We start from the raw sequence: 24,410 nt of genomic DNA on the forward strand, positions 1-24,410 counted from the left end.
GAGAAACCAGCACATTTAAAGCATGTGGCTTAATTCTGCAGTGAAAATGTGTGGCGCTCTCTCTCACCAATCTACCCGATGTATGCTCTCTCACACACACGCTTTATCTGACTCGTATATAGTTCTTTAAAGATACCATTTACATAATTCACTAATGGCCACTTAATGATTTATATAATACCACCTTCTGTTTCCTGAATGAAGATGATATAAAACCATTTAAAAGTTATTAAACTAGGAAGAAAAAAAAAACAACAGCAGAGAGTTGAAAGCTGAAGGTGAAGGGTGCGCAATACCAACACTCAGTAAAATCAGGTTAGACCAGAACAACCAGGTTCAGTCTGTTGCACAGTGTGTTGTGTTTTAACGCAAAACCAGGCTTCTGTCACTGCCTTTCAGTGTCACCTGGTTGGTGTATTTATTTTGAATGGCAAGTATTTGTTTAACTTTTAACTGGAAATTTTCAGTTGGCTAACTCATTGGTAAAAATTAACCTGCCCTCCATGGTCTTAATAAACTTGCTATACTGAACAATGTCTGTAACCCTGGTAGTAGTTTTCCAGGTTTCCTAAAAACAATATACCTACAAGCATCTCATGGCTTTGTAGTGTCCATTGCCTCAAGCAAATGTAAACAAACCACGGGTAAATCCTGTCCTTTGTGTTACTGAATTAACTCTGGCATTCAACGCTTCATATAAAATGAATGAGGAAAACCTTTCAAACATAATGCTTTAATTCCCAGCTGTTTTTACTGCTTTGATTTCATATTATTTTGCTATTTTAAGTGATCATATGTCACGGATCCATGATTTAAAATGAGTTTTCTTGGCTGAACGTCAAGAAATGAGTCGGCGTCTCATTCAGTTGTTTTCCTTTTCCACTTCTTTTGTTTGTGCCGTGTTCTTTCAAGTCTTTTCCACAACACAGCCTGCATCTTTCGAGTTTCAGGGGCCAGTTCAAACAGGTTTGGGTGGGTCAGTTATACTCATACCTGAAACAGATATGTCACTCTCATGGTGTTTCCCTGGTAACCAGGGGAGGTTCAAAGCAATGTGCCAATCAGTCGAGACATAGTAGAAAAGAAGGCGGGACACTAGGGGGTTACAACAATGTTGCTGCTGAAGGTTAGGTGAAACCTGAGTGGCATATCGGAAATTTCTTTTCATTTATCTCAGCAAATCACCTGCGTCTGTCAAAAGACATCTGATAAAACATTTAAAGCAACAGTTTAGAATGTGTAATTCATTTTACTATAGTATAAAGAGGCACATACACAGATGAGAGACAAGGCACACATTCACTCCTACTCTGGAATAATAACATTATAAAAGCAGCTTCCACGGAAGTTCTTTTTAAATTCCAGTACCTGAATATCTCTACAGAAGTTTTTTTTTTAAATATGTAAACATGTTTAGTCTTTTAAAAATACTGAAGCTATTGAACCTGTTTTATAACATTTAATATTTATTGGAATGTGTATACATAAGGAACCTTGGCAGAAGATTCCCATTTTTACAATAAATAGATTCGAAATAAAACTTAAAACAGACCCTTAATAACTGCACGGCATAGATGTGGCGTATTATTCTCAATTCACAATGTTGGAATGGTTGGAGAATGGTGTCTGGAGTTGTGTGTAATAGAAAAATATCAGCGAGAATCAAGGGGAAGGTGAGACCGGCCATGCTGTATGGTTTAGAGACAGTGTCACTAAGGAAGAGACAGGAGTCAGAGCTGGAGGTAGCAGAGCTGAAGATGTTGAGGTTCTCTTTGGGAGTGACAGGGTTGGACAGGATTAGGAACGAGTACATCAGAGGGACAACTCATGTTGGACGTTTGGGGGACAGAGTTAGGGAGGCCAGATTAAGATGGTTTGGACATGTTCAGAGGAGGGAGAGTGAGTATATTGGTAGGAGAATGTTGGACATGGAGCTGCCATGCAGGAGGCAAAGGGGAAGGCCAAAGAGGAGGTATATGGATGGAATAAATGAGGATATGAAGCTAGTGGGTGCAAGTGTTGAGGATGCAGAAGATTGGGATAGGTGGAGAGAGATGATTCGCTGTGGTGACCCCTGAAGAGAAAAGCTGAAAGAAGAAGAAGATTCTCAATGCACAATGTTGCCACTTTCGTTGTAAATCTACTTCCTGTGGCTCACAGTTTTAATTTGGGTTGTGGTAAAGAATCTACCCTGCCAGAAAAAAACAAAACCCTGCTGTAGGTTGAGTCATTCCGAAAGTACTGTTATACCCTGCTGCTTTCAGCTTGTACACATTTCCTGTAAATCAAGCATGTTTCACGTATAATCCATGTGAGCTACTCTTTTATCTACCTGCCAATCCAGCATTCAACTGCAATGGCTTGTTTTTTTTTTTTTTTTTAAGAAAACCTGATCTGCCTCCACAGTGTGCTTTAGTTATGCTTTTCCTGTCTGTAACTTTGTCTGTGTTGAAGAAAATTAAATGCAATTCAATTTTTTTGGAATGTCTTTCTTCTTTTTCCTGAGCTCCAGGATGACTCTATTTCCGGAATAATCTCTATTTCTCGAAAAATCCATGAGCTGATTAGAATAACAAAAATGTCTGGTCAACATTTACATAGTTTCCTTTGAAATGATTTCATATGTAGTCCTGTTAGTACATCTGCAGCTTTGTTGTCCCTAATCATTTTAGGACACACTTGGCATGAGAAATACCTCCGATTTTTACATCCTTTTTTTATGAAGCGTAAAAAGAAAAAGGGCATGTATTGTTCTTCATACTTTTACGGATTCAGGTCAACAAAGGAAAGTCACAGCAAAATGCAAATCTGGTCCAAGTTCCTGTTCCCTAGAGCAGTTGCAAGTCATTTTGAATACGAGCCCATTCCAAGTTTCGAGGCTGTACCAGTGTAAGGCACATCAGAGCAGTGTGGGGGCTTTGCTGGGTCTGCCACTGCCTGCAGGAGGGGATTTAGAGCTGTGTTGCTCTCCAGATTGACACTGGGCCAGCAGCAGTGCTGGGGCAGAGAGATGGTGTGCTGCTGACTTCTGCTGATGGGAGCTGTTAATGTAGCTGGCCATAAGGAGCGTCAGCTCTCGGATCTGTATTGGACACAGAAAGCACAAAAAAACACATACCTCAGTGTAAGACCTCAACTATAAGAACCTCACATCAAGTTTAAATAATAGACTAGGATAATGCCTTTGTGAAAGTTTTCAAACTAATCCTACCACCAGTATTGTCTCTACCTTAAAAGTGCTCATGGTGAATAGATGTTTCTCAGTAGGCTTTTCCCTGGCTGTGTTGCTTCTGGAGCTCTGAGTCACCACCAGCATGAAGTCTTGACGACAACCTCCAAATGTTACAATGTTCTTATGGGAGAAGGACACTAGAAGTTTCTAAACAGTTGAGAGAGTAGAAATTGTTTAGAGGGTTAAGCATTACTTCGTATATTAGAAATCAACTGGACTGCAGATATCTTCTCACCATAGATGTAAAGTCCAACACACTCAGTCCGTCCTCATGGACTGCTACCCAAACACGTGTGCTTTGCAGTGAAGAGGGTGAGAGGGGCTACAGAAAAAGAGAAATGATAAAAGATAGAATAGTTTCTGGCATATACAGTGAGGGGAAATTAGTATTCAGGCTCTACTGGTTTTGTTATTTAATGCACATCCTCTTCGATTTACACGCTATAATGTATTTTGATATGTACATATAAATGCTAAAAGGTGTTCAGGCAGTATTATCTGTCCCTCCAGAATTTTGCTGAATTTTGTTGTGACAAAAAATTTTTGTGACCAAAAATCTTTTTTATTTTAAAAAGAGTTTAAAACTACTTGAATTGGTGAAATTGCAAGCACTTAATTCCACCTCTGTATCGTTTAAATCTACTTCAAATTTTCTGTGCCTCTTCACAAAAATATAACTTTTAAATGACGTAGGTGTGTCCAGTCTGTCTGTGCCAGTATTCAAAACACAGCAGGAGCATGCACCAGATTTGCATTTTGCAATGACTTCCTAGTTTAGCTAGTTGCTAGTATGGACACTGACATACACTATATGACCCAATGTTTGTGGACACCTGGCCATTACACTCATATCTGCTATGTACAGATCTAGTACACCTGTGCTATAATAATCTTCACTCTCTTTGGAAGGATTTCCATTATATTTTAGATTGTGATTATGGGGATTTGTGCTCATTTAGCCATAAGAGCATTAGTGAGGTCAGTCACAGATGTAGGATGCAGTTAGTGATCCAATTCATCTGAAAGGTATTTAGTACGGTTGAGGTCAGGGCTCTGTGCAGGTCACTAGAGTTCTCCTACAATGTCCTTGGCGAATTGCCAAAGACTTTGCTTTTTTACACAGGCATATTTTCATGCAAAAACAGTTTAGCTCCAGTGTATGGAAATTGTCACACTACAGCATACAGACACCCTATATTCTGTATTTGTGGCAAATCCTTGGGGAAGAACCACATACTACATACAACTGTGAATGTCAGATGGCCATATAGTGTATATTCAGTGCAGTGGTTCTCAAACAAGTCCTCAGCTCAGCCCAAGATGAATACATACCTCATAATCCAGAATTGTGATGAATTGTAGTGATTTGACATTGAATAAACTATTTTCACTAATGTAAAGTAAGTTAGTCATATTAGTGAGGTTCAGTGAACAGAACCATAGTTTTCAGACCTTTTTTTTTTATCAATACGTACACGATGTCAAAAAAGCAAGCACGTGTACCTCAGCTTCAAACAGCTTAGCCCCAAAAAAGGGCCACTTGCGGGCAACAGTCAGGTAAATCCGCACACACTCTGAGGTGGAGCGTCCCCTCAATGAAGCCCAGCGAGCAGAGATCCTCTCACTTAACTGCCTGGTAAGATGAAATGAAAGAAATGGATACCAATGTGAATATTACAAAATACATTTATTCAAATACATTAAGTTAATATTGATCCAGTGGCCAAACCAAACATGCATGCAATGCATAAAGTATGAATGATGACCTGGTGATCTCCTAATGTCTTATACAGACAGTATAGGTCACAGATTTCTCTTGGCCCTAATCTTAAGGTAATGTCTTGAGTAATCTTTGTCATTACGAGTCTCTACAAGTCATGTAAGCAAGTGAAAGGTAACCTATATTTCCTATAATTATGTACTGCAGGTTCTGTGTATAGTTCTGTGTGACTGGTGTACATAGGCTAGGAGTCTTGGACAAAGGGGGTTTGTCAATCAAATATGCTCTTTCAAATATTAAGCCAGAACCAGACTGCCTCACCATTTCATATCTGAACCGTGTTTTAACATATTTCACGATAATGTTTTGTATTATCCAGTCAATATCTTTATCATTCATCATCATTTCATATTTCACACAAAATATACTAAGCTAACTATCCCCTAATATCTTGTACTCTCTGTGGTTATTAGGCTACATTACAGTACAGTGTAATAGTTGCATTATGCTTGTTGTAATGCTGTGTGGTGATACTTCCGTGTTGTTTTTGAGACCCAGTGCTCTGATGCAGTCAGCAGGGTTTACCTCAGCTGCTCTTCTGAGCAGGTTCGTCTGTAGTGCTTGGGGTAGAATCGCTCCAGAACTTGCTTTAGAGTTTGTGTAGATTTGGTCTGTCCAGAGCCAGAGCCGGTTGCACTTGCGAAAGGACGCTCAAAGTCTCCAAATTCCACCTGAAGGGGACATAAGAGACAAACATACAGTTAGTAGGTTAACTTCTGGATTGTTTACAGTATGTATCCACTTGTCTGTGTTGCAATATTCAGGAGTACCTACAGGCTCGAGAAATTACTGCTGGAGGTCTCCGTCACCTGCCATGTTGTAGTGTGTATATGTGTAAATGTATGAATTTTGTCCAAGTATGTAACGAATTTTTATACATGTAATGCCAGTGTTTTGTGCTACATTTCAAACAAAATTTCCACTTGGACATGACTAAAGATTACATATCTATTCACATATACAGTGCATATCGATGCTTTTGCTTCATCTGTAACACACCTGAGCCAGCAGAGCTGACATCTCTAGGGCAAGCTCTTTGTTTACAGGGAAATGACCTGCTGCAATCTCCTCATTAGTCTGATAGGCCAAGAGCAGGCGCTCTCTCTCAGTCTCTCCTCTCTGCTGCTGAGAGAAGTACAACCTGGAATAAAAAAAATATGAAAATGGGCGTGAGAGAATGACAGATAGCGAGAGGGGTGGAGAATGTTACGGAGAGTCATGGAGGATGTTGTCATGTTTGATATCTCTTTGAGCTGTGGGATTCACCGACCTGTTTTTGTAGGTCAGTTTCACAGTCCTGGTGTTCTCAGATTTGCCTGTGTGTAATTCCTTACAGGCCTGCTCCCATTTAGCGATAATGTCACAAATCTGTAGAGGAGACACACAACTTCGATATTAAATTATCAAAGCATTTTAAGTGTTTCGATCTATTTTGTTATGTGGACCTGTTCAGACTAGGCATTATTCATTAGTGTGCATTTATATATATATATATATATATAAATTTTAAGGACTATAAAATTTTAGGGACTCACAGAAAACACATGTCTGATTATAGCCTAAATAAAAATATACCTTTGGAACAACTATTTACAAAGTAGTAAGTGAAACTAAATAAGAATTACTATGTGCCTCTGTCAAGAATGCAAGGGAGTACTACATTTATCATGGAATTCAATTCATAACCGTCACTGGAGATGCATTTGAGACAGATAAAATACCATCTTCATCTAGTACGGATGTTAACACCAAGTTTGAACGAGGCCAATAAGTGAATTAGAAAGACCATCTAACCATCAGACTGCCCTCTAGACAGTGTTCCAGGTTTTGTCCAGTGGGGTCGTCTGAGTAGAGACTAAAACCAGACTGTCCCGTCTTCCTCATGCCTGTGTCATGGTTTAAACGGTTCTGAAACTCCTCCACTGTGGTGGAGGCATCGAATCCAACAACCTACCAATCAATCAATCAATCAATCCAATTAGACAAGGTTAAAATTTTATATTTTTCACCATGTATTATGCCATTTCCCTTCTTTCAGACCTGATAGGTGTTGTTGAGAAAGTGCACAGGCACACTGAATGGCAGCGAGTGGTGGTAAGGGTTCCTCAGTAATATGGACAGTATCTCCATTCGTGAGGGCCGGGCCTGACGCTCACCCTTCTGCTGGGTTCTCTCCATAGAACGCTGGCAGTAAATGGCATACTTCCCCACCTCTGTCCTACAGTTACACAGATAAACATTAAGATTTTGGCTTCAATCTGTACACATCAGAAATCTTTGGATACATGTGTACACACCTGCGGTCAGCATGCTTTTTGAGATGGACTTGGAGAAGCCAGAGAATGGGATGCTGTGGCAGGAAGAGTCCCACACACAATGCCAGAAACTGCCAACCCTGTGTAAACAAACAAGTACATGACAACAAAACCAACTTGGCCTGTAAACTGCACTACAAAACACTGCCCCTGGTGGACAGAGTTCACTTGTAGACTCTCCATGGTTGTGTGTGGCACCTGTAAACAAAGCACCTGTCTCCTCCCAGCTGAGTCAACACAATGAACTCATGGGAGTCAGATCTCCTATGAGTCATCAAAAAGACAACAAAAACAAGATACCATAACTCAGTTAAAGCGGTATTTAATGAGGAAATTGTTTTATTAACATAAATGTTTAAGAATAAATCTATTTTTTTAAACGAAATAAATACCCGAAAGTGTTTATTCTTTCTGATACGTACATCATAGCTGTGTAAGTTCTGGCACAAGTAATTTGGTCTGAAGCAATGGATGAATGGTTCTACTAGAAGACACTGTCATATTAAACAACTGTGTTTTTTATACATTTTATAATCTGATCAATTCTAACTTTAAAATGACTTTCAAGTAAGCTATGTACAAATGTTGTGCCAATGCTTTAAATTATCGTGTGTATGTTAGAGACAAAGCTTACCACAGGAAAGTGTCAAACGGTGGCAGGATGTTCTATGGGTACTGAGGGCTATGCTTCAGACTTTAACAGGAAATGATCAGACTAGTCTGGAATTATACTCGGTAGCTCTACCACTGTAGTGTAGTGTCTGTGGTGAGGAATGTACTACATTACTCTGAATATATTACACAGAACTAGATGAGATCCAGTTAGAAAAAAAAGACACTGGGTTTGGCCTTAATGCTCGTTTACTCAGTCTTCACCTGTTGTATGGTGACAAAGCAGAAACTGTAGTTATCTGCTCAGACACAGCTGTCCTCTCACAGGAGGAAGTACTCTCTACATGACAACCTCTAAAAACAAAAATATAGTATGCGAATACATTTAGGAATCCAGTATGATGGAGTTTGGGCATGTTGGAATTGGAAAGAAAGATAACTGATAAGATAACTGAACTGATGGAAGCTAAAATAGCTTTTAAATAGGAGTGGGGAAAATACTGTTGTGCCATTTAACTAAAATGGTGGAATGCTTGCTTGGAGAATATGCTAACGAATAGTGGTAGAAAATGTATAAGACTTGGAAACTCTACTATACTGAATGTTACTAAACTGGAAAAAAAGCTCAAATCATGATCTCAAAAACCCTTAACTATATGAAGAAGCCTTTTCTCTAACAATGTAGAAGGGAGGATAATATGTAGTATTGAGTCAAACACAGCCTAGATATCCCTCTTTTGATATCCCTCTTTAAATAAGGGCTGGTTATTAGTTTGGATAAACCATGACACACCTTTAGAAAACTGACAATGTGTTGATGCTGTTAACTAAACATAACATGAGTAGACAAGTTCAGGCTGTTTAAACTTTATATTTTACAATATATGCATATTACAAGATAATCTATTGTAATATAACCTGACTAATTGTTTATAACATGTCTAATAATAACTTATAATCTACTAGTTCTGACAAATGTTTTGCTTACAGTTTGTTAAGTGATTTTAGTTTTAAAGAAACACATAATGGATTTATTAAATCATTATCCATTAGATTCTCTACTGTGTAACTTTGAAAGGTTTCCTAAAACACTACTCTCCATTTTAAATGTACACTGGCTATAGAAGTGCTGCCCTCACCTGCAATGGGCATGGCTGGCCTTGAGGCTGCCTCCTGCGGGTCTGTTTGATGAGCTGGCAGTAGATCTCGTTTTGCAGCTCGGAGTGTGTGAGACACATCTGCAGTGCACACTGTGCCAGTGTCACGTGGTAGTCTATAGCTGGAGTGTCGATGACCACATTAATAAAGAGCTGGCATGTCTGCAGTACAGGGATGGTGTGGGTGTAACATGTTAGCAAAGCTCATCTATAATGCACAGAACATAGAGAAGAATGAGCATGGGTTGTGACCTTAAAAAGTTTGATGGCTTCGGTCTGTAAGGCCTGCGAGGGCAGAGTGGTGAGCGGGGTGGACAGGGCTTCCTTGCTGAAGCACAACATGGGATGTCTCCACACCTGAGAGCCTGAGGAAGAAAATGAAACCTGAGCAAAAGCAGTAGCTGACTGGAGTGACTTATTTATATGACCTAAAAAATAGATTTAATTTTTTTTTTTTTGCAGTGGCAGTGAAGAACCAGTCAGCTGGTTACGTAGTACAATATTAACCAAGAAACTCGTACCTGGGTCCCCGTCCACACTGAGCAATCTGCCAACCAGCCGCTCAAACTCAGTTCCCACCTGCCCCACATTGCTGCCCGCTGCCACTGACAGGTGGTACAGCCATGCTGCCTATAACACATTACTAGTTAGCATATTTGGAGAGCCCTCTGCTGCCTACGGGGCAAATTGCAATTATAATGAAAACAGCTTGCGCTGAATGTCCTAAGAGTACAATGGAGGTTATTTCCGGGACATAAAAATTATAAACAGAAACAGAAAACCAAACATTTATTTCAAATTACTGCATGGCAGTGTTCTGAATGGCAGTTTATCTAAAGTATACTTACAATTGATTTGATTACAGGCCAATAACTAATAATCGTTAAAAAGTACATACTGCACCTTTAAAGAAACTGCTGTTCAAGATCATTGCAATTATAATACATGAATATAAAATACTGGTTCTTTTACAAGAACCACTATTAATAGTGTATATTTATACAGCATTTATATAATATTTATACTATACTATTAATCTGTATGTTTATATTTCACTTCCCAAAATTAACTAATAACACTGTCTGATTGTAAAAGTGATGAAAAAATAAATGACATTAATCACTTCTATTAAACTGGAGATTCCTACTTTCTTCTGTAATGCTGTATTTTCTTCTTCTTCTTTTTAATCACTACAATGTTATGTGCATTCCGATTGTATCATGTGTTTTAGTAGTTGACTCATCAGCTCTATACATGTATATAAGCGAGTTTCACTTTGGTCACAAACAAGATAATTGTTGCAAAACAGCTAAAACTAGGAGAGCAAGTTAGGCTAAATTTACTCCTGCTCTTACCTTCTCATGTGGGGAATCTACGTGCAGGTAAGTGGGGCTCTGGTTCAAGGTCTGGATGGAGATGGCACACTGAAAGGACTGACCATTCTTACTGTTATCATCTGAGTTCAGTTCTTCCACACATGCCCCTGCTAGCCTGATCTGACCAAGGGGGAACTGGGGCAAGAAAGCATGACATGTATAAGCACACAGACACACATAGACAGAGTGCAGTGAGGGTGTTATTGGGGGACTGGATGTACCTTGTCTTCTTGGCATCTGAAGTAATATAGTGTCTTTCCAATAAGCGCACACCACACACGCTTAGAACAGTCATGCTTCATCTGAAAGAGGAAAACATATACAGAGATGCCAACACTGCAAACAAGGGGTGCTAGCAGGGTGACATGAACTGGAATTTTATCACAAAATCTCCATAGTATGTCATCAGATCCATGCAGAGAAAAAAAATCCAAAAGGTATCAGTTGAACTGATACTTCACTGGAAACTGCAGATGTATTTGGATCTATGGTGCTTATGCTTAATTTAAACAATTATTACATCATCAAGAACATTTTCAGTCTGCAGTCTGGTCTATGTCCATAAACTGTTATTAATGATACCTACATACTGTACCGGTCAACTTTAGCAGAAATGTCACAAACACTCCTTACAATTAATATATTAAAAATACTTAGAATTCTTAATGTTAATGTGAAAGCAAGTATTATCATTACATTTCATCAGAGTGAATAAAGTGACATTGCTTAGTATTAACTGCGAGGTGCAATATAAAGCTAGACATCTAAGATGGTACAGTATATACAGGTACTTAAATATCTCTGCAGAAAACATTTAAAAGTAACTGCACATCTTTAGTATTTCTATGCAATGTGCCATACTCTTTATTTTGTAATTATATCGACAAATCTTGGTTAATAGACAACATATTTCTGGGCCGTTGTGACACAGATTTCTTCTATTAAATCTCTATTGCATACATGACCTTAAAGTCATGCCACAGTGAAAGTCTGTTTAAAGAAGTCTCCACTTAAAAATGTCAAAATTTCACTGGGAATAGGTTTTCTCAGGCCATGACACATACTGTATTTTGCTTGTTTTTTTGAGAAATGTGGGACTTAAGCAGCATTAATAGAGTCAATAACTGTAAAACCTTAGTCAGATGTCCCTTCATGGTTGGCCGGACACTGGGCTGGGTGAACAGAGGACTGGCTGCTTTGATTTTTTGTACACACTGCAGGACCATCAGCCATTCCTCTAGTAGGTTAGGAGAGTCTGCTTTTAAATGATACACATGTTTTCCTGTCACCACCTGTGAACCAAAACATACAGATACTCAGATACCACAGATACCAGGTAGAATTCTTGACCAGAAGAATTCAAACAAGCCATTCAAGTCAGAATATATGGAGAAGCACAGTACATGTATACAGTACACATTAGTAGTGTAACACACTGGCATTATCTGTATTAATATCTGTATCTGTTGTGTGAACATATTCATATCTGTTTACATATTTGTATTTGTATTTGAACAGGAAGTAAACACTGGTATATGGGATTATTATTATTTTTTATTATTTATTTGTTTATTTATTTAGTTGATTATTTATCTATCTATCTATCTATCTATCTATCTATCTATCTAGTTGATTATTTATTTATTTATTTATTTGTGAATCCTAACTCTATGCCCTGGAAACACTGGAAAACAGTAAAAAAAAAAAAAAAAAAAAAAAAAAAGTAATTTTAAAAAGAACTTCTATTTATTTTTAGATACTTTTTAAAATGTCTACATATTTTTATTCAACTGCTGAACCAGATGCTCTTTGGAACTTTCTGGCAAGTTTTCTATATTCCATGAGACTGGGGAAGCAAGTTAACAGTGTTAAAAATAATAATCCTTTCCCAAATTAACCCAAGAAACCATTATTTACAGTTACAACATGTTGTTGTTGATCTTTCGGCTGCCCCCTACGTGCATGAGGGATTGCCACAGCAGACCAACTGGTCCGCACAACAACTTGGCACAGGTTTTATGCCGGATGCCCTTCCTGACGCAACCCTCCCATTTTATCCGGGCTTGAGACCGGCACTGCATCCAGTGGCTGGGGTGGGGGCACTGGCTGGGACTCGAACCTGGGCCTTCCACATGGTAAGCGAGAAACCTATCACTGAGCCACCAGCGCCCTCATTTATAGTTACAACATGACATATCTAATAATACTGGCTCAGACTGACCTTATTTTCTGGGTTTGTCACATTCCAAAAAGATCAGAAAAGTTTGTTTCCTGTAATGATTGAATGATTTTCCAGTAAGATTTTCTTTTAAACACAATGGACAATGATTGAGTGCACAGCGTGAATGGCCTATATGAAGCTGTGGACTAATAAATAAAAGCATTTCTATTTTTTTGTAGAGAAATATGATTTGATTTATAAAGCTCAGTAAGGCACATATTTTGTAGGTATATACCGCAAATCAGAAATACACACCACTGCTAACTTACTCTAGAAAAGAAGAAACACACATTTCTTTGAAACATTTTGGGCTAGTTTTTCAGTTTTTGACTGTTGCAAGATTCAGGACACATGATCTGTTCAATCTTAATAATGTATTTGTGCTCGGTTACATCCCTGGTATATATATATATATATATATATACACACACACACACACAATACCTGAAGTATTTGTTTGCCATCGCCACGGGAAATAGTGCTGGAAGCGGTGAGCTCAATCTGGCCTTGAGGTTTACGGATGACATCACTCTATGGAAAAGGATAATGAGAAATGAGGAAAAAACCTGTATTAAAATTTCTTTGCACACTTGCCACCTACTGTGGAAACCCTGGCTGCATCATGAGCATTCTAAATATACAGGTACAGTGCTGCTGGAAAGTTTGTAAACCCTTTACAATTTTCTGTATTTCTGCATAAATCTGAAATGATCTGAAATGTCAGCAGTTTGTCAAGAGAACCTAATTAAACAAATGATAAAAAAACATAATAGCTTTTACATTTATTATGGATTGCATTCGGGTGTGGGTTCAGCAAGCTCTTCTATGTTTAAAACACATAAGCTTGAGTGTTTGGTCTTCACCACACAGGTTTATGGAAGTGTGCCATGTCTCAATCAAAGGAGGACCAATCCAGAGGACCACAGAAAAAGACTTACTGATGCTCACCAGGCTGGAAAAATGTACAAAACCATTCATCATCACTGAGTGGAAGCAGTTTTGGAAAAAGGAATGGGCCAAAATACCTCCAACCTGTTGTGCAGGATTGATGCAATAATTAAAGTTATTGCTGCTCAAGGGGTTCATACCAGGTACTGTAAGCATAAGTTCACATACCATTAATGACAGATATTTAAAGTTGGATCATTTTTCTTTATTAATAAATATAATTATGTCATTGGTTTAATGGGTTCTTAGATAAAAATCTTATCACATTTCAGGTCAGACTTGTGCAGAAGTACTGAAAATTGTACTGAAAAGGGGTCACAAACTTTATAGCAGACACTGTATTTGGTTCATGAAAATGGGACTGACCGGTGACTTGTAGTACATCAGTTCTCCATCTTTCAGGACAAACCAGTGGCGTTTCCAGGTCTTCTTCCATGTCTTGACCATCTTAAGCAGGTAGCCAGACTTTTCCATTGGCTCCTGGACCAAGATATTGTTTCTTGTGAGTAAAATGGCATGACCATAGCAGCATGAGTGTGTGTGTGTGTGTGCGCATGTCTCATACACTCTTGCCACTGTCACTGGTGGAAGAGCAGGTCTTTTGCAGTTTGTTCTCAGGCTCAGAGTACTCGGTGTCTGTAGAATAGGCATCAGGAGGGATGGCGTAGTCACTCTCAGATGCCATAGAAGAAAGGGACACAGCTGAACCAAGAGAGTCACGCATCAGACATTTTCAAAAGGGAACAGTGTAATGTGTAAGGGGATACTCAAGTCTGAGGTCAGTTTGTGGGTGTCTACCTCTCCTGAGGGAGCTTTCCTGACTTTTGGCACAGTTGGGGCTGGAAGCACGCAAACTGCTCTCCTCCTCACCCGAGTATGAATGACACTCTTCTGAACCCTCCTCTTCCTCTGAGGTGGAGGACTCCTCTGAAAACTGAGTGCTGCTCAGCAGCGCCACCCTCTACAGCAAGAAAAACAGTGTAACACCACACCCATATTTGTAGTAACTGCTTAACAATACTGCCCTCATGTGGCCAAACTATAAAAAAAATAAGAGGAATAACAGGTGCATTAAATACCACTATACAACAACAAAACCATTAGCCAGCCTATTAACATAATAAATTGATTTGTACTATGAGGCTTTAAAGAAGCTTAGGAGCACTTTATGGAAAGTGAAGCAGAATAGCCAATATCCACTTGCACAGGTTTAATTTAAACCTTTGGTGTAGGGATCTGGTAACTGCCCTTAATTCATTATAAACTATTATATTATAAAAGAGTATATATCAGTTTTAGAGAATAATTTGTCAAGACAACTGACTTTCATTCCATCTAATCCTTGTACAGTATTTGGAATGAGGAACTCTGATTTGGGTGAATCTCATCCTGTGTTATCAGTTATAATTTGCAAATTGTGCTTTCTGAAACGAGCACTGGTTTATTCAAAGTAGATTCAGATATCAGGTGATTGGAGATAAGCTGGTTACAAGCCAGAGACTGAGAATCAGTTGGCCATGGGTAGTACATTTCACTTAGTTGCTTCCTCGTCCTTGAGCCAGCACATATGCTGATATGTCACTAGGTTAAGATCGAACATTTTGGATTGGCTCTAGTATTGTTGAACTGAGACAATTCAATCATTTATTAATAATCTTTAGTAACTGCTTTTTTCTGTTAAGGGAGGCAGTTGATAAGGATCCAATACCAGCAACACTGGATGCAACTTGAGAGAATGGATAGGATGCCAGGACATAAACTAATTGCATTCTTGGGCAAATACTATATAGTAGATCCACGTACGTCCATGTGAACCTCCAAACACACATGCAGGAGCTGTGAAAAACAGGCAGCTATACTACCCACTGTACTGAGACAAATGATTCACTGAAAACATTTGCATTTATGGCATTTGGCAGATACCCATATCCAAAGTCACATATTACTTTAATTCGGGTGAGGATTAAGGGCTTTGTTTAGGGGCTCTGGAGTAGCAGCTTGACAGTGATGGGATTTGAACTGTCTGTGAAAAGTACTGAAATTCCACTCACACTCTTTTTACTGTTTACTTACTTATACACATACTGTACATACTGTGTGAATTTCCCTTTGGGATGAATAAAGTATCTATCTATCTATCTATCTATCTATCTATCTATCTATCTATCTATCTATCTATCTATCTATCTATCTATCTATCTAACAGTATCATACATTAAGTATTGTTCTGGTCACTGTCACAATACTCTTATTACTACTGCCTGAAAACTTAAGCTTGATAGCATGATTGCTAGTGCCACAGTGGCTCTTTTGCCCTTACTCTGTGACCCCTTGACCCCACAGAAAGCCATTTAAGTTGTTTATCTATTAGGTGACGGAAACAAGAGTAACGAAAGTACAAGTATAGCAACTCTCAAGTTATTTTATTAAAGCAAAATTTGAAGCAGACTGAGAACACTATGTTTTCACAATGCACAAATCAAAATGAACCACAGACAACTCACACTCAGACCACTTCTGAAATAAAAGGTGGTGGAACACATTAGAGAGGTGTGAATTCATTAGTTGTGTTGACAGATTCACAAAAACTGCTGAGTCATCGATCTGAGACCACTTGGACCACTGAAATGGACAGAGTGTGAAAATACTCTTAGATGACCTAAGTAATGTTAATCAGCTTCAATTTGCTTTTTGTTCATTTATTTGATTTGTAATCAAATAACTCTGTAACACTGTAAAGAAATGTGTCTAGAAAATAAGAATCTATCATGGACCATTAATAAAACAATCCCATCATGGGTCTGTGAAAGCTTAGACTCCTTCAATTATTCATTCACCCTGCTTTTGTTCAGTATGTTAGTCAGTTTTGGGCCCACAACTTGAAAATTTTAATAGCATATTCAGTCAGTAACAACTGAACAAAAATGGCAGCAACTGGTATTGAATTGTTCACTCTAGTGGTATCAAAAATAAGTGGATACAAAAATATAAAAGTTGATTTGCACACAATCACTTGAATTCCTGCTCATATTAAGCTCAGCTGGTCTTCAAAAAACCAATACCTACCCCTTTGACTGAGGTGTAGACCGGTGTGTTCATGTTTCTGTAGATAAGCGATGTATACAGCATGAAGGCAGGGTATGAGGATGGGTGGGAGGAGTCTGGATAAAGAGTAAAGACCGAGATGAGGTTTGGCGTAAGAGGAACAGACTGAAAAAGACCAGTGATTTTACTCAATTATCCTGGAAATATCCACAAAATACAATGATGGACAGAACTCTTGTTAATCTTCTGATGATTAGAGGGGTGTGAAGTATGTGAAGAATAATACAGAAATGGAAAGAAACCTTAGTTCCTTTTTTAAAATGAAGATGTTAAACCTTACCCTTATTTGCTACATCTGTACATGATGTTTCTGAAAGCCGAATTCCAGATTTAGCCACAGCGTATATTCGGCTTTCCTGAAGACAACAATAAAAAGTGTTTAATAAATGTGAAGAAAGAACAGATGAGCAAGCGTATGAGATGTTTACTAACCCAGGATGGGAACCTGTGCAGTGGAGGGGTGGGAGGCTTGTTCCCTGGTAAATGTGCAGTTGCATCAGGGGACTTCGGCTCATCTGCTGGGGTTTTAGAAGGCTCTTCAAAGGGTATCGTACCTTCACTGGTCTCCATCTCCTGCTCCTGGTTCAAATCAGTCTCCTGTGGCTTTAATGGACGTAGCATGCTAATGGCATTGCGGGTTCTCCCGTGGACTGTTTCGCTAACTACTGATGGCTGGCTTAGGTGCTTCTTGGCTAGAGCAACGCTAACATTAAAGGCATTGGGGCTGCGTAGGCGAGGCTGCTTGGGCGAGGCAGGTGTATCATGTGCATCCTGGGATGGTGTGGGACGTTTTGGGGTCAGAACTGGGCTGGGCGTATTGGCCTCACTGGAGGAGGACGAAGAATTTAGGCGCTGCATGCGAAAGCGCTTGTTCAGTTCGTCCGAGGAGCCATCCTCAATGTCCACCCTGTCCTCGTTGGCTTTGTGCTTGGCTGAAGAGTCTGATCCAGCTAGATGAGATGAAAATATAGAGATGGGCTGCTGTATGTCATTGTCTTCTAAGCTGGTAATGTTGTGTTCCCTTGTTTCTGTTTTGTCCTCAGCACTGTGAGACAGGATGTCCTCTGTAGTGTCACACTCCTTCTCCTGCTCAGGCTCCATGCCAGGACTGGGACACACAACCTCAGTCTCTGGATCTTGTTTATTCCCACAGTCTGTTAAGAAACACAGAACATATGGGTTACTTATTTACTCCATCCACAAGGTCTGCATTGTCTGAAAGCACAGAAACAGGTTAGATATTGACAGACGAGACGTCAGCATTAGTTAGAAAGCCTGCACAGGCATTTTTAAGTTTTAAGATATATGTATGAGGATCTGCCTGACCAGCTGAGAGCCTCCTACCGTCGGTGTGTGTGAGGGTCGTACACACACTGCCGGTGCTCTTCTGAACTGGCACGGGGCCTGTTCGCACCTGAGGACTCTTCCCCTGGACATGAAAGCAGCCAAAGGTCAGGCTGCTAAGCCGCTGGGCCTGTCCGGGTTTTGCGTGATCCGACCCTCTGTGTCCTACAGCCTGCTCCAGGACTGACAAACAATACATGCAGTTTAGTTAAGAAAATTACCAGATACCACAAGTCGGGTTGCCAAATAAATAGTGCTGCACTAATTCAGAGGAAAGATGCTCTCTGTGTGTATATGTGTACTTGAGTAAACACACCTTGAATTTGTCTTTTCAGTTCTAATATCTGAGACTCCTGCTGTTGGTTTGTTTCCTTCAAGGAGGTGTTTTCTACTTCAAACTGAGTCCATAAGGAAAACAGGTATGAGACAATAAGGCAAATTCACATACATTTCTCTCTCTCACACACACACACACTATTAAACCTATGGATGAACACAAACCTCATTTAACTTCCGCATCACCCACTCCTTGATCTTTGCAGCTTTCTCCTCTACAATCTTGGAATCTTGAATTCGGCCCTGTTTCTGTAGAGATGGAGGTTATGTTAGTGAGGTTGCAATAAAACAAATCAAACACAAACTAGCCATGTGCATCTTTAATTTTGAACATGAGCATTAACAGTTAAGTGAAGTTAGGCATTAAAGGAAGTCCTCAGGATGACAAGGATTCAAGTTCACACAACTTAAAGAAATGACATTGCCCACAAGGCTTTGCAAACTAATGGTGAACATGGATAAGTTAAAGAAGTAGCATTATAATTGTTAGTATTGCAAAACTATAATATTGATCATATTAATATTGGTATGTCATCTCTGATAGTTACATCTCTTTACATTTCTAGCCAGCTTAAAGGTATAATCGTTGAATGTTTTTATTTCCTACCTCACAAAATAATGTGGAAAAAACACAGTGAACATAAAAAATAAAGATAAAAAATACTAGCTGATGTGTATTAAATGGCTGAAGAAACCTATTTGGAAACCAGTTTGGAAAACTTCTTTGTGTTTGAATGTCAGTTATTTTATAGACACAACCGCTTTCCCTTCACTCTGCCTTATCTCAAGCTAAAATATCCAAGCACCCAGCTCTTCTGAACAAAAGATTCACTCTGTGTCATAAAAAAGACAAGAGATACTACAAACTAGAATATACATTGCCAGTGCTTTTCGCAAGATGGAGTTATTTATTTTTGGTGAAAGCAACTGACTTACTGGTTGGAGTCAGTTTTGCATCAGGATTGTAAAAGCCCCTGTCTGCCCCCTACTGTCTGAATGAGGTACTGACCTGTTCCTCTAGCTGTTGCTCCAGTGATGTTATGAGCTCTTCTTTCTCCTGCAGAGCAGCCTGAAGGTCTTGGCAGCGTCTGAAGAGCTTCAGCTCAGAGTCACCAGATTCCACATCAGTAGCCTTCAGACGCTCCTCCATCCACTGCACCTGAAATGCATGGTGCAAACTCAAACCTGGCCACATCAGTTCTACTTCAGAACTGTCACATCAAGTTAAATAAAACTAGAAAAGCTGTTTAGAGTACTTACCTGTTGATTTGCTTCATAGGCACTTCGCTCTGCCTCCAAAACCTGTGTCTCCAACTGCTGCATCTGCAAAGCAACACACCACCAGGTTGCACCTTGTTTTTATCTATTTAACTGTTCCCATATGATTCATTTGCAGAGTTGTTCAGTTCAATAAACATTCCACTTTCATGGCACTTACTCACTCAGATCCTCATGCACTCATTAATCGTGCCCTCATGCATTCTCACACACACTCATACAATCACTCACACACTCATTCACACACTCACATGCTCATGCGCTCACTCACATGCTCACTCACACACTCACATGCTCATTCACTCACCCAATTATACACACATGCTCATTCACTCACCCAATTACACACACACACACACACACACTGGCTCACCCGCTTGCTCACCCACTCCAATGCTCATTCACACACATGCTCATGCACTCACTTACACACTGATGCACTCATTCACACACTCACAAACTCATGCAATCACTCACACACTCATGCACTTATATACTCACTCACACTCCTTCACTCATTAACTCACTCACATTCATGCACTCTCTCACACACTCCTTAACTCACTCACACACTCATGTACTCACTCACACTCCTTCACTCATTAACTCACTCACATTCATGCACTCTCTCACACACTCCTTAACTCACTCACACACTCATGTACTCACTCACACTCCTTCACTCATTAACTCACTCACACACTCATGTACTCACTCACACTCCTTCACTCATTAACTCACTCACATTCATGCACTCTCACACACTCCTTAACTCACTCACACACTCATGTACTCACTCACACTCCTTCACTCATTAACTCACTCACATTCATGCACTCACTCACACACACTCAACTCACTCACATTCATGCACTCACTCACACACACTCAACTCACTCACATTCATGCACTCACTCACACACACTCAACTCACTCACATTCATGCACTCACTCACACACACTCAACTCACTCACATTCATGCACTCACTCACACACACTCAACTCACTCACATTCATGCACTCACTCACACACACTCAACTCACTCACATTCATGCACTCACTCACACACTCATGCACCCACTCACTCATTAAGTCACTCACACACTCATGCACAAATTCATACACTCATTCATGCACTTAAATCACTCACTCAACCAATTACACACACACACACACACACACACACACGCTCACCTGTTTCTTCACCCGCTCGCTCACCCACCCACTCACTCACCCACTCACTCACACTCCCTCTATTCACACATTCACTGGCTCAAACAAAGCATCAGAATGATACACTTTATCTTCAAAAGCCACAGAGTTATAAATCATGGTAAATGGAAGCAAAAACAAAGTATTAGCTGCTGCAAAAGAACAACTTTGTCATTGTTTCTGGAAAGAGTTAAAATCCCCACTTTTCTGGCTGACCATCAATATGCAATCTACACCGTATTGCATCACACCTGTATGTGGTTCTGTCCCAGACTACTGCCATAAAGTTGGAAGCACAAAACTGTATAGCATAGAACTAAATGGGCCAATGTGCACACAAAGCGAGGTCCAGGAAAGCATGGATCGCTAAGCTTGGAGTGGAAAATCTCGAGTACAGAGATGTGACCTCAACCCCACTGAACACCTCTGTGATGTAAGAACTCATGTTTTAACACTTTACAGTCATTCTATAGAGTAAAATATGACAAAGGACATCTTCTACACTCTTCATTTAAAAAAAAACAACAGTTCTGGCACTTTCACACACTGCCTTCATTATTAACACTCATAAAGGCGAGCAATATAAAGTGATATAATACATCGCTAGAAATATACCTAGCAATGTATCATGCTTCCACTGAGAACATAAAAGATTTTAAGATGTATTTTTTGACTCCAAATTTTCAAATATTCAAGCCAGACGATATAGAAAATTGTTGTTTGAAACATCTAGATAGGCTTTTCTTTTTTCACCGATTTTCTAAAACCATTATCACAAACATCTGTTTCTTAATCCCTTCATTATATTGTACACTATAATTATGTCCCAGTTTATAAAACATGTTTCGGTTGTGCCGTCATTGTCTTGTTCAGTGACCAACAGGAAGACCAGTACCACAAAAATGCACACAGGTCATAGTGTGCTAAAATGCATCCACAGTATGTTTTTGTGTTGTCCAGGCTTTCTGTCCAATTTTAGATTCGGACCAATTTTCTGAGGCTGAATTGATCAGTAATGGTATGAAAAATACCAAATGTTCCCACGAATGCTGGCTGATGTGTGTAACACAGAGAATATGATGTTCATACTCATTAATTTATATCACTGTATTTCATATGTTTTCAATATCCATATTTTAACTATTTATTGTTTCTGTTAAGACAGTGCACAACATGACACTATAATGCGATATTCAGATATATCCAATGCAGTTTTGCTAATAAAAAGTCAACAAAACAGAGAAGTATAGTACTGTTATTAACAAATGTGATCGTTTCAACTAATAAATGGTGGGAAAATTAAACAATTCATTTTATTTGTACTTGAACTGATTAGCAATTAAATTAGAAAATATAATATCATATAATGCAGTATCCATATCATATAGTCACATTGTTCAGCTCTGACTGCAGACCATATTGGCATTGAAATGTATAGCTATATAATTGCAATGTGCTGTTTTTGGAGACTGAAAAAGAGTGTAATGAACTCTTTGGCCTTTGACAAATGATAAAGCTAACAACCTCAATGTACAGACATAGAAGCATCGTAATTACAGACTATACTGCATGCAGCTGTAAGACAGAACGCTAGCTTTATGGTTAGAGCGCGTTACTTGCTATAATCTCTGGAAAGCCCGAAGCGACTGGATGAAAGAGTATGTATGGTTCATTCACAGTGCAAACTGGACAGAACATGATGATGGGACAGACTTCATAACACCACCAGACTCTGGGTTCATGAGAAGAAACCATCCAAGTTGTAATTTTGGAAACTTTGGTCACATCTAAACACAGAAATCTACATGTATTGTGTGCTTGAATATACTGGTAGGAATAAACTTTATCAGAGTAAAAGGACCTCTTCTCATCATATTCATATGAGCTGTGAAATATTGGGTGTGTCTGAATCAAATGTATGTATAAAATGCTACCTTCTGAGATACCTAGAGTCTGTTGCTAAGCATCCCGCCATAACTTTCTAAATTAAGTTTGGGCTTCTAAATTAATTGTGAAACGTTCCTGTACCCAGAATATAAAGCAGGGATTACATTAACCCAGGGTTAAGCACAGTTTTGTTTTTATAAAAGTCCTTTTATATAGCAATCTACTAAACCTACCCTGGTCTGCTGAGAACCTCATGAACTCCACTAATAAACTCAGCATAACTGACTGAACAAACTTTTTTTTTTATGACTATCAGATAAACCTGTTTATCTATACCAGCTGATGATGGAAAAAAAGCTAAACAAGATGCTGCTTCTCATTTACATGTATGAGATGCTTGAGTTAAAAGCATCTACTGTACTGTTCCCCTACACACCATCCACCTCTGTGTACACACATGTTCCACCCACCCTAAATGTCGGAGTCTGACACTTTCATCACTAAAAACTGTTAAAACAGCACTGTTGGAAAAGTTCAAAATAAACCAATGCCATATAGGCCGTGCTGCAGTCAGCCTCCCCATTCCTAACATTCCAAACCATGTGCTTTGCGGCTCGCCCTCCCCGCAGCCCCACCGGAGCTTACAAAGCCTGTCTGTGTTACAACCCAGCACAACACCACCGCTCTAAATTCCCCAGCATCACCTAGCATCTGTACACTGACACACAAACACATTCATGACTCGCTCTACACGCTGGAGAGACCGGATCATTCTGAAAGGTCTTGTTATATATAAAATCAGTATATACATAACATATATAAATAACCCCCAGTAAGAGAACAGTGTTTGTGAACATCATGCAGTAATTATGCCCTTATCTAAATGTGTGTTGTTTCCAGGCGAACAGAATAACTGTGTGTGTGTGAGAAGCAAGTGCTGCAGGGAGCAGGAAAATCGCAAGTGCTTACTTGGACCCTCACACTGCCTTATGCTCAGTTGGCTCTGGATTTCTGAGGCCACCACCCACACAAATGTGGAATCAATCTGGGCGTGCCGGGCACAGAGAGGAGCGAGCGCTAACCTAGAACAGATTCTCCATTTTGCATAGTGCTCTCAGTGTATAGACATTCACTGATGTGTGTATATGTGTGTGTGTGTGTGTGTGTGGTTTCCTTTTGCAAGACGCATGAAGTCACATACGCAAACTCTTACAAGATCTTTGATGTTAACAGTAATGGAAATGCATTTTAGAAAATGAGGGCGAATTAGTGTTTGATGGTCAGCATGGAAGGTTGAGTAAGTTTACAGAATTTCTCTAAAGCACATATAAAGTCTCCTTCAGCAATTAGGCTACTGGACATGATGAAGAAAACATGATGTATTCCTATTCTAAAAAAGTCTTGTGTAGTGTGTGATGCATGTTGACTTCCCATATAACATACTCTCTGTTTACCAACCCTGGCATTTCCTCCCCTGGGTGTCTCGTGATTACGGGATGCTTTATTTTCTGCTCTGTCTGCTGCCCCCTCCATTCTCTCTCTGTTACTCTTTCACTCCCTCTCCTTTCATCTCCGAGTGCTTACTTCTCGTAAGAGTTTCGTTTA

At 39.4% G+C, this 24,410-nt stretch overlaps 1 protein-coding gene across 2 annotated transcripts in view; it reads right to left on the reverse strand.

Moving 5' to 3' along the window:
• Window positions 1-1,229: 1,229 nt before the first annotated feature.
• Window positions 1,230-24,410, reverse strand: part of plekhh2 (pleckstrin homology domain containing, family H (with MyTH4 domain) member 2) — a 30,613-nt gene continuing 7,432 nt past the window's right edge. The window contains exons 3-30 of one of the 2 annotated variants that reach the window (XM_058382924.1): window positions 19,687-19,749; window positions 19,436-19,585; window positions 18,592-18,675; window positions 18,407-18,488; window positions 18,091-18,273; window positions 17,179-17,900; window positions 17,027-17,102; window positions 16,708-16,802; window positions 14,440-14,602; window positions 14,207-14,343; window positions 14,008-14,121; window positions 13,138-13,224; window positions 11,606-11,764; window positions 10,694-10,774; window positions 10,452-10,607; window positions 9,618-9,726; window positions 9,349-9,461; window positions 9,079-9,258; window positions 7,310-7,407; window positions 7,053-7,230; window positions 6,807-6,962; window positions 6,283-6,380; window positions 6,012-6,153; window positions 5,538-5,683; window positions 4,736-4,865; window positions 3,468-3,554; window positions 3,230-3,379; window positions 1,230-3,082 (exon numbers count right to left, since the gene is read on the reverse strand). In XM_058382924.1, the coding sequence (XP_058238907.1) occupies window positions 2,900-3,082; window positions 3,230-3,379; window positions 3,468-3,554; window positions 4,736-4,865; window positions 5,538-5,683; window positions 6,012-6,153; window positions 6,283-6,380; window positions 6,807-6,962; window positions 7,053-7,230; window positions 7,310-7,407; window positions 9,079-9,258; window positions 9,349-9,461; window positions 9,618-9,726; window positions 10,452-10,607; window positions 10,694-10,774; window positions 11,606-11,764; window positions 13,138-13,224; window positions 14,008-14,121; window positions 14,207-14,343; window positions 14,440-14,602; window positions 16,708-16,802; window positions 17,027-17,102; window positions 17,179-17,900; window positions 18,091-18,273; window positions 18,407-18,488; window positions 18,592-18,675; window positions 19,436-19,585; window positions 19,687-19,749 (4,122 nt within the window). In that variant the 3' untranslated portion in view covers window positions 1,230-2,899. Of the gene's footprint in view, window positions 3,083-3,229; window positions 3,380-3,467; window positions 3,555-4,735; window positions 4,866-5,537; window positions 5,684-6,011; window positions 6,154-6,282; window positions 6,381-6,806; window positions 6,963-7,052; window positions 7,231-7,309; window positions 7,408-9,078; window positions 9,259-9,348; window positions 9,462-9,617; window positions 9,727-10,451; window positions 10,608-10,693; window positions 10,775-11,605; window positions 11,765-13,137; window positions 13,225-14,007; window positions 14,122-14,206; window positions 14,344-14,439; window positions 14,603-16,707; window positions 16,803-17,026; window positions 17,103-17,178; window positions 17,901-18,072; window positions 18,274-18,406; window positions 18,489-18,591; window positions 18,676-19,435; window positions 19,586-19,686; window positions 19,750-24,410 lie in introns of both variants that reach the window. The other variant, XM_058382915.1, reaches the window with a different exon arrangement.

This window comes from Hemibagrus wyckioides, linkage group LG03 (genome assembly GCF_019097595.1).
Source record: "Hemibagrus wyckioides isolate EC202008001 linkage group LG03, SWU_Hwy_1.0, whole genome shotgun sequence".
Lineage (NCBI taxonomy): Eukaryota > Metazoa > Chordata > Actinopteri > Siluriformes > Bagridae > Hemibagrus > Hemibagrus wyckioides.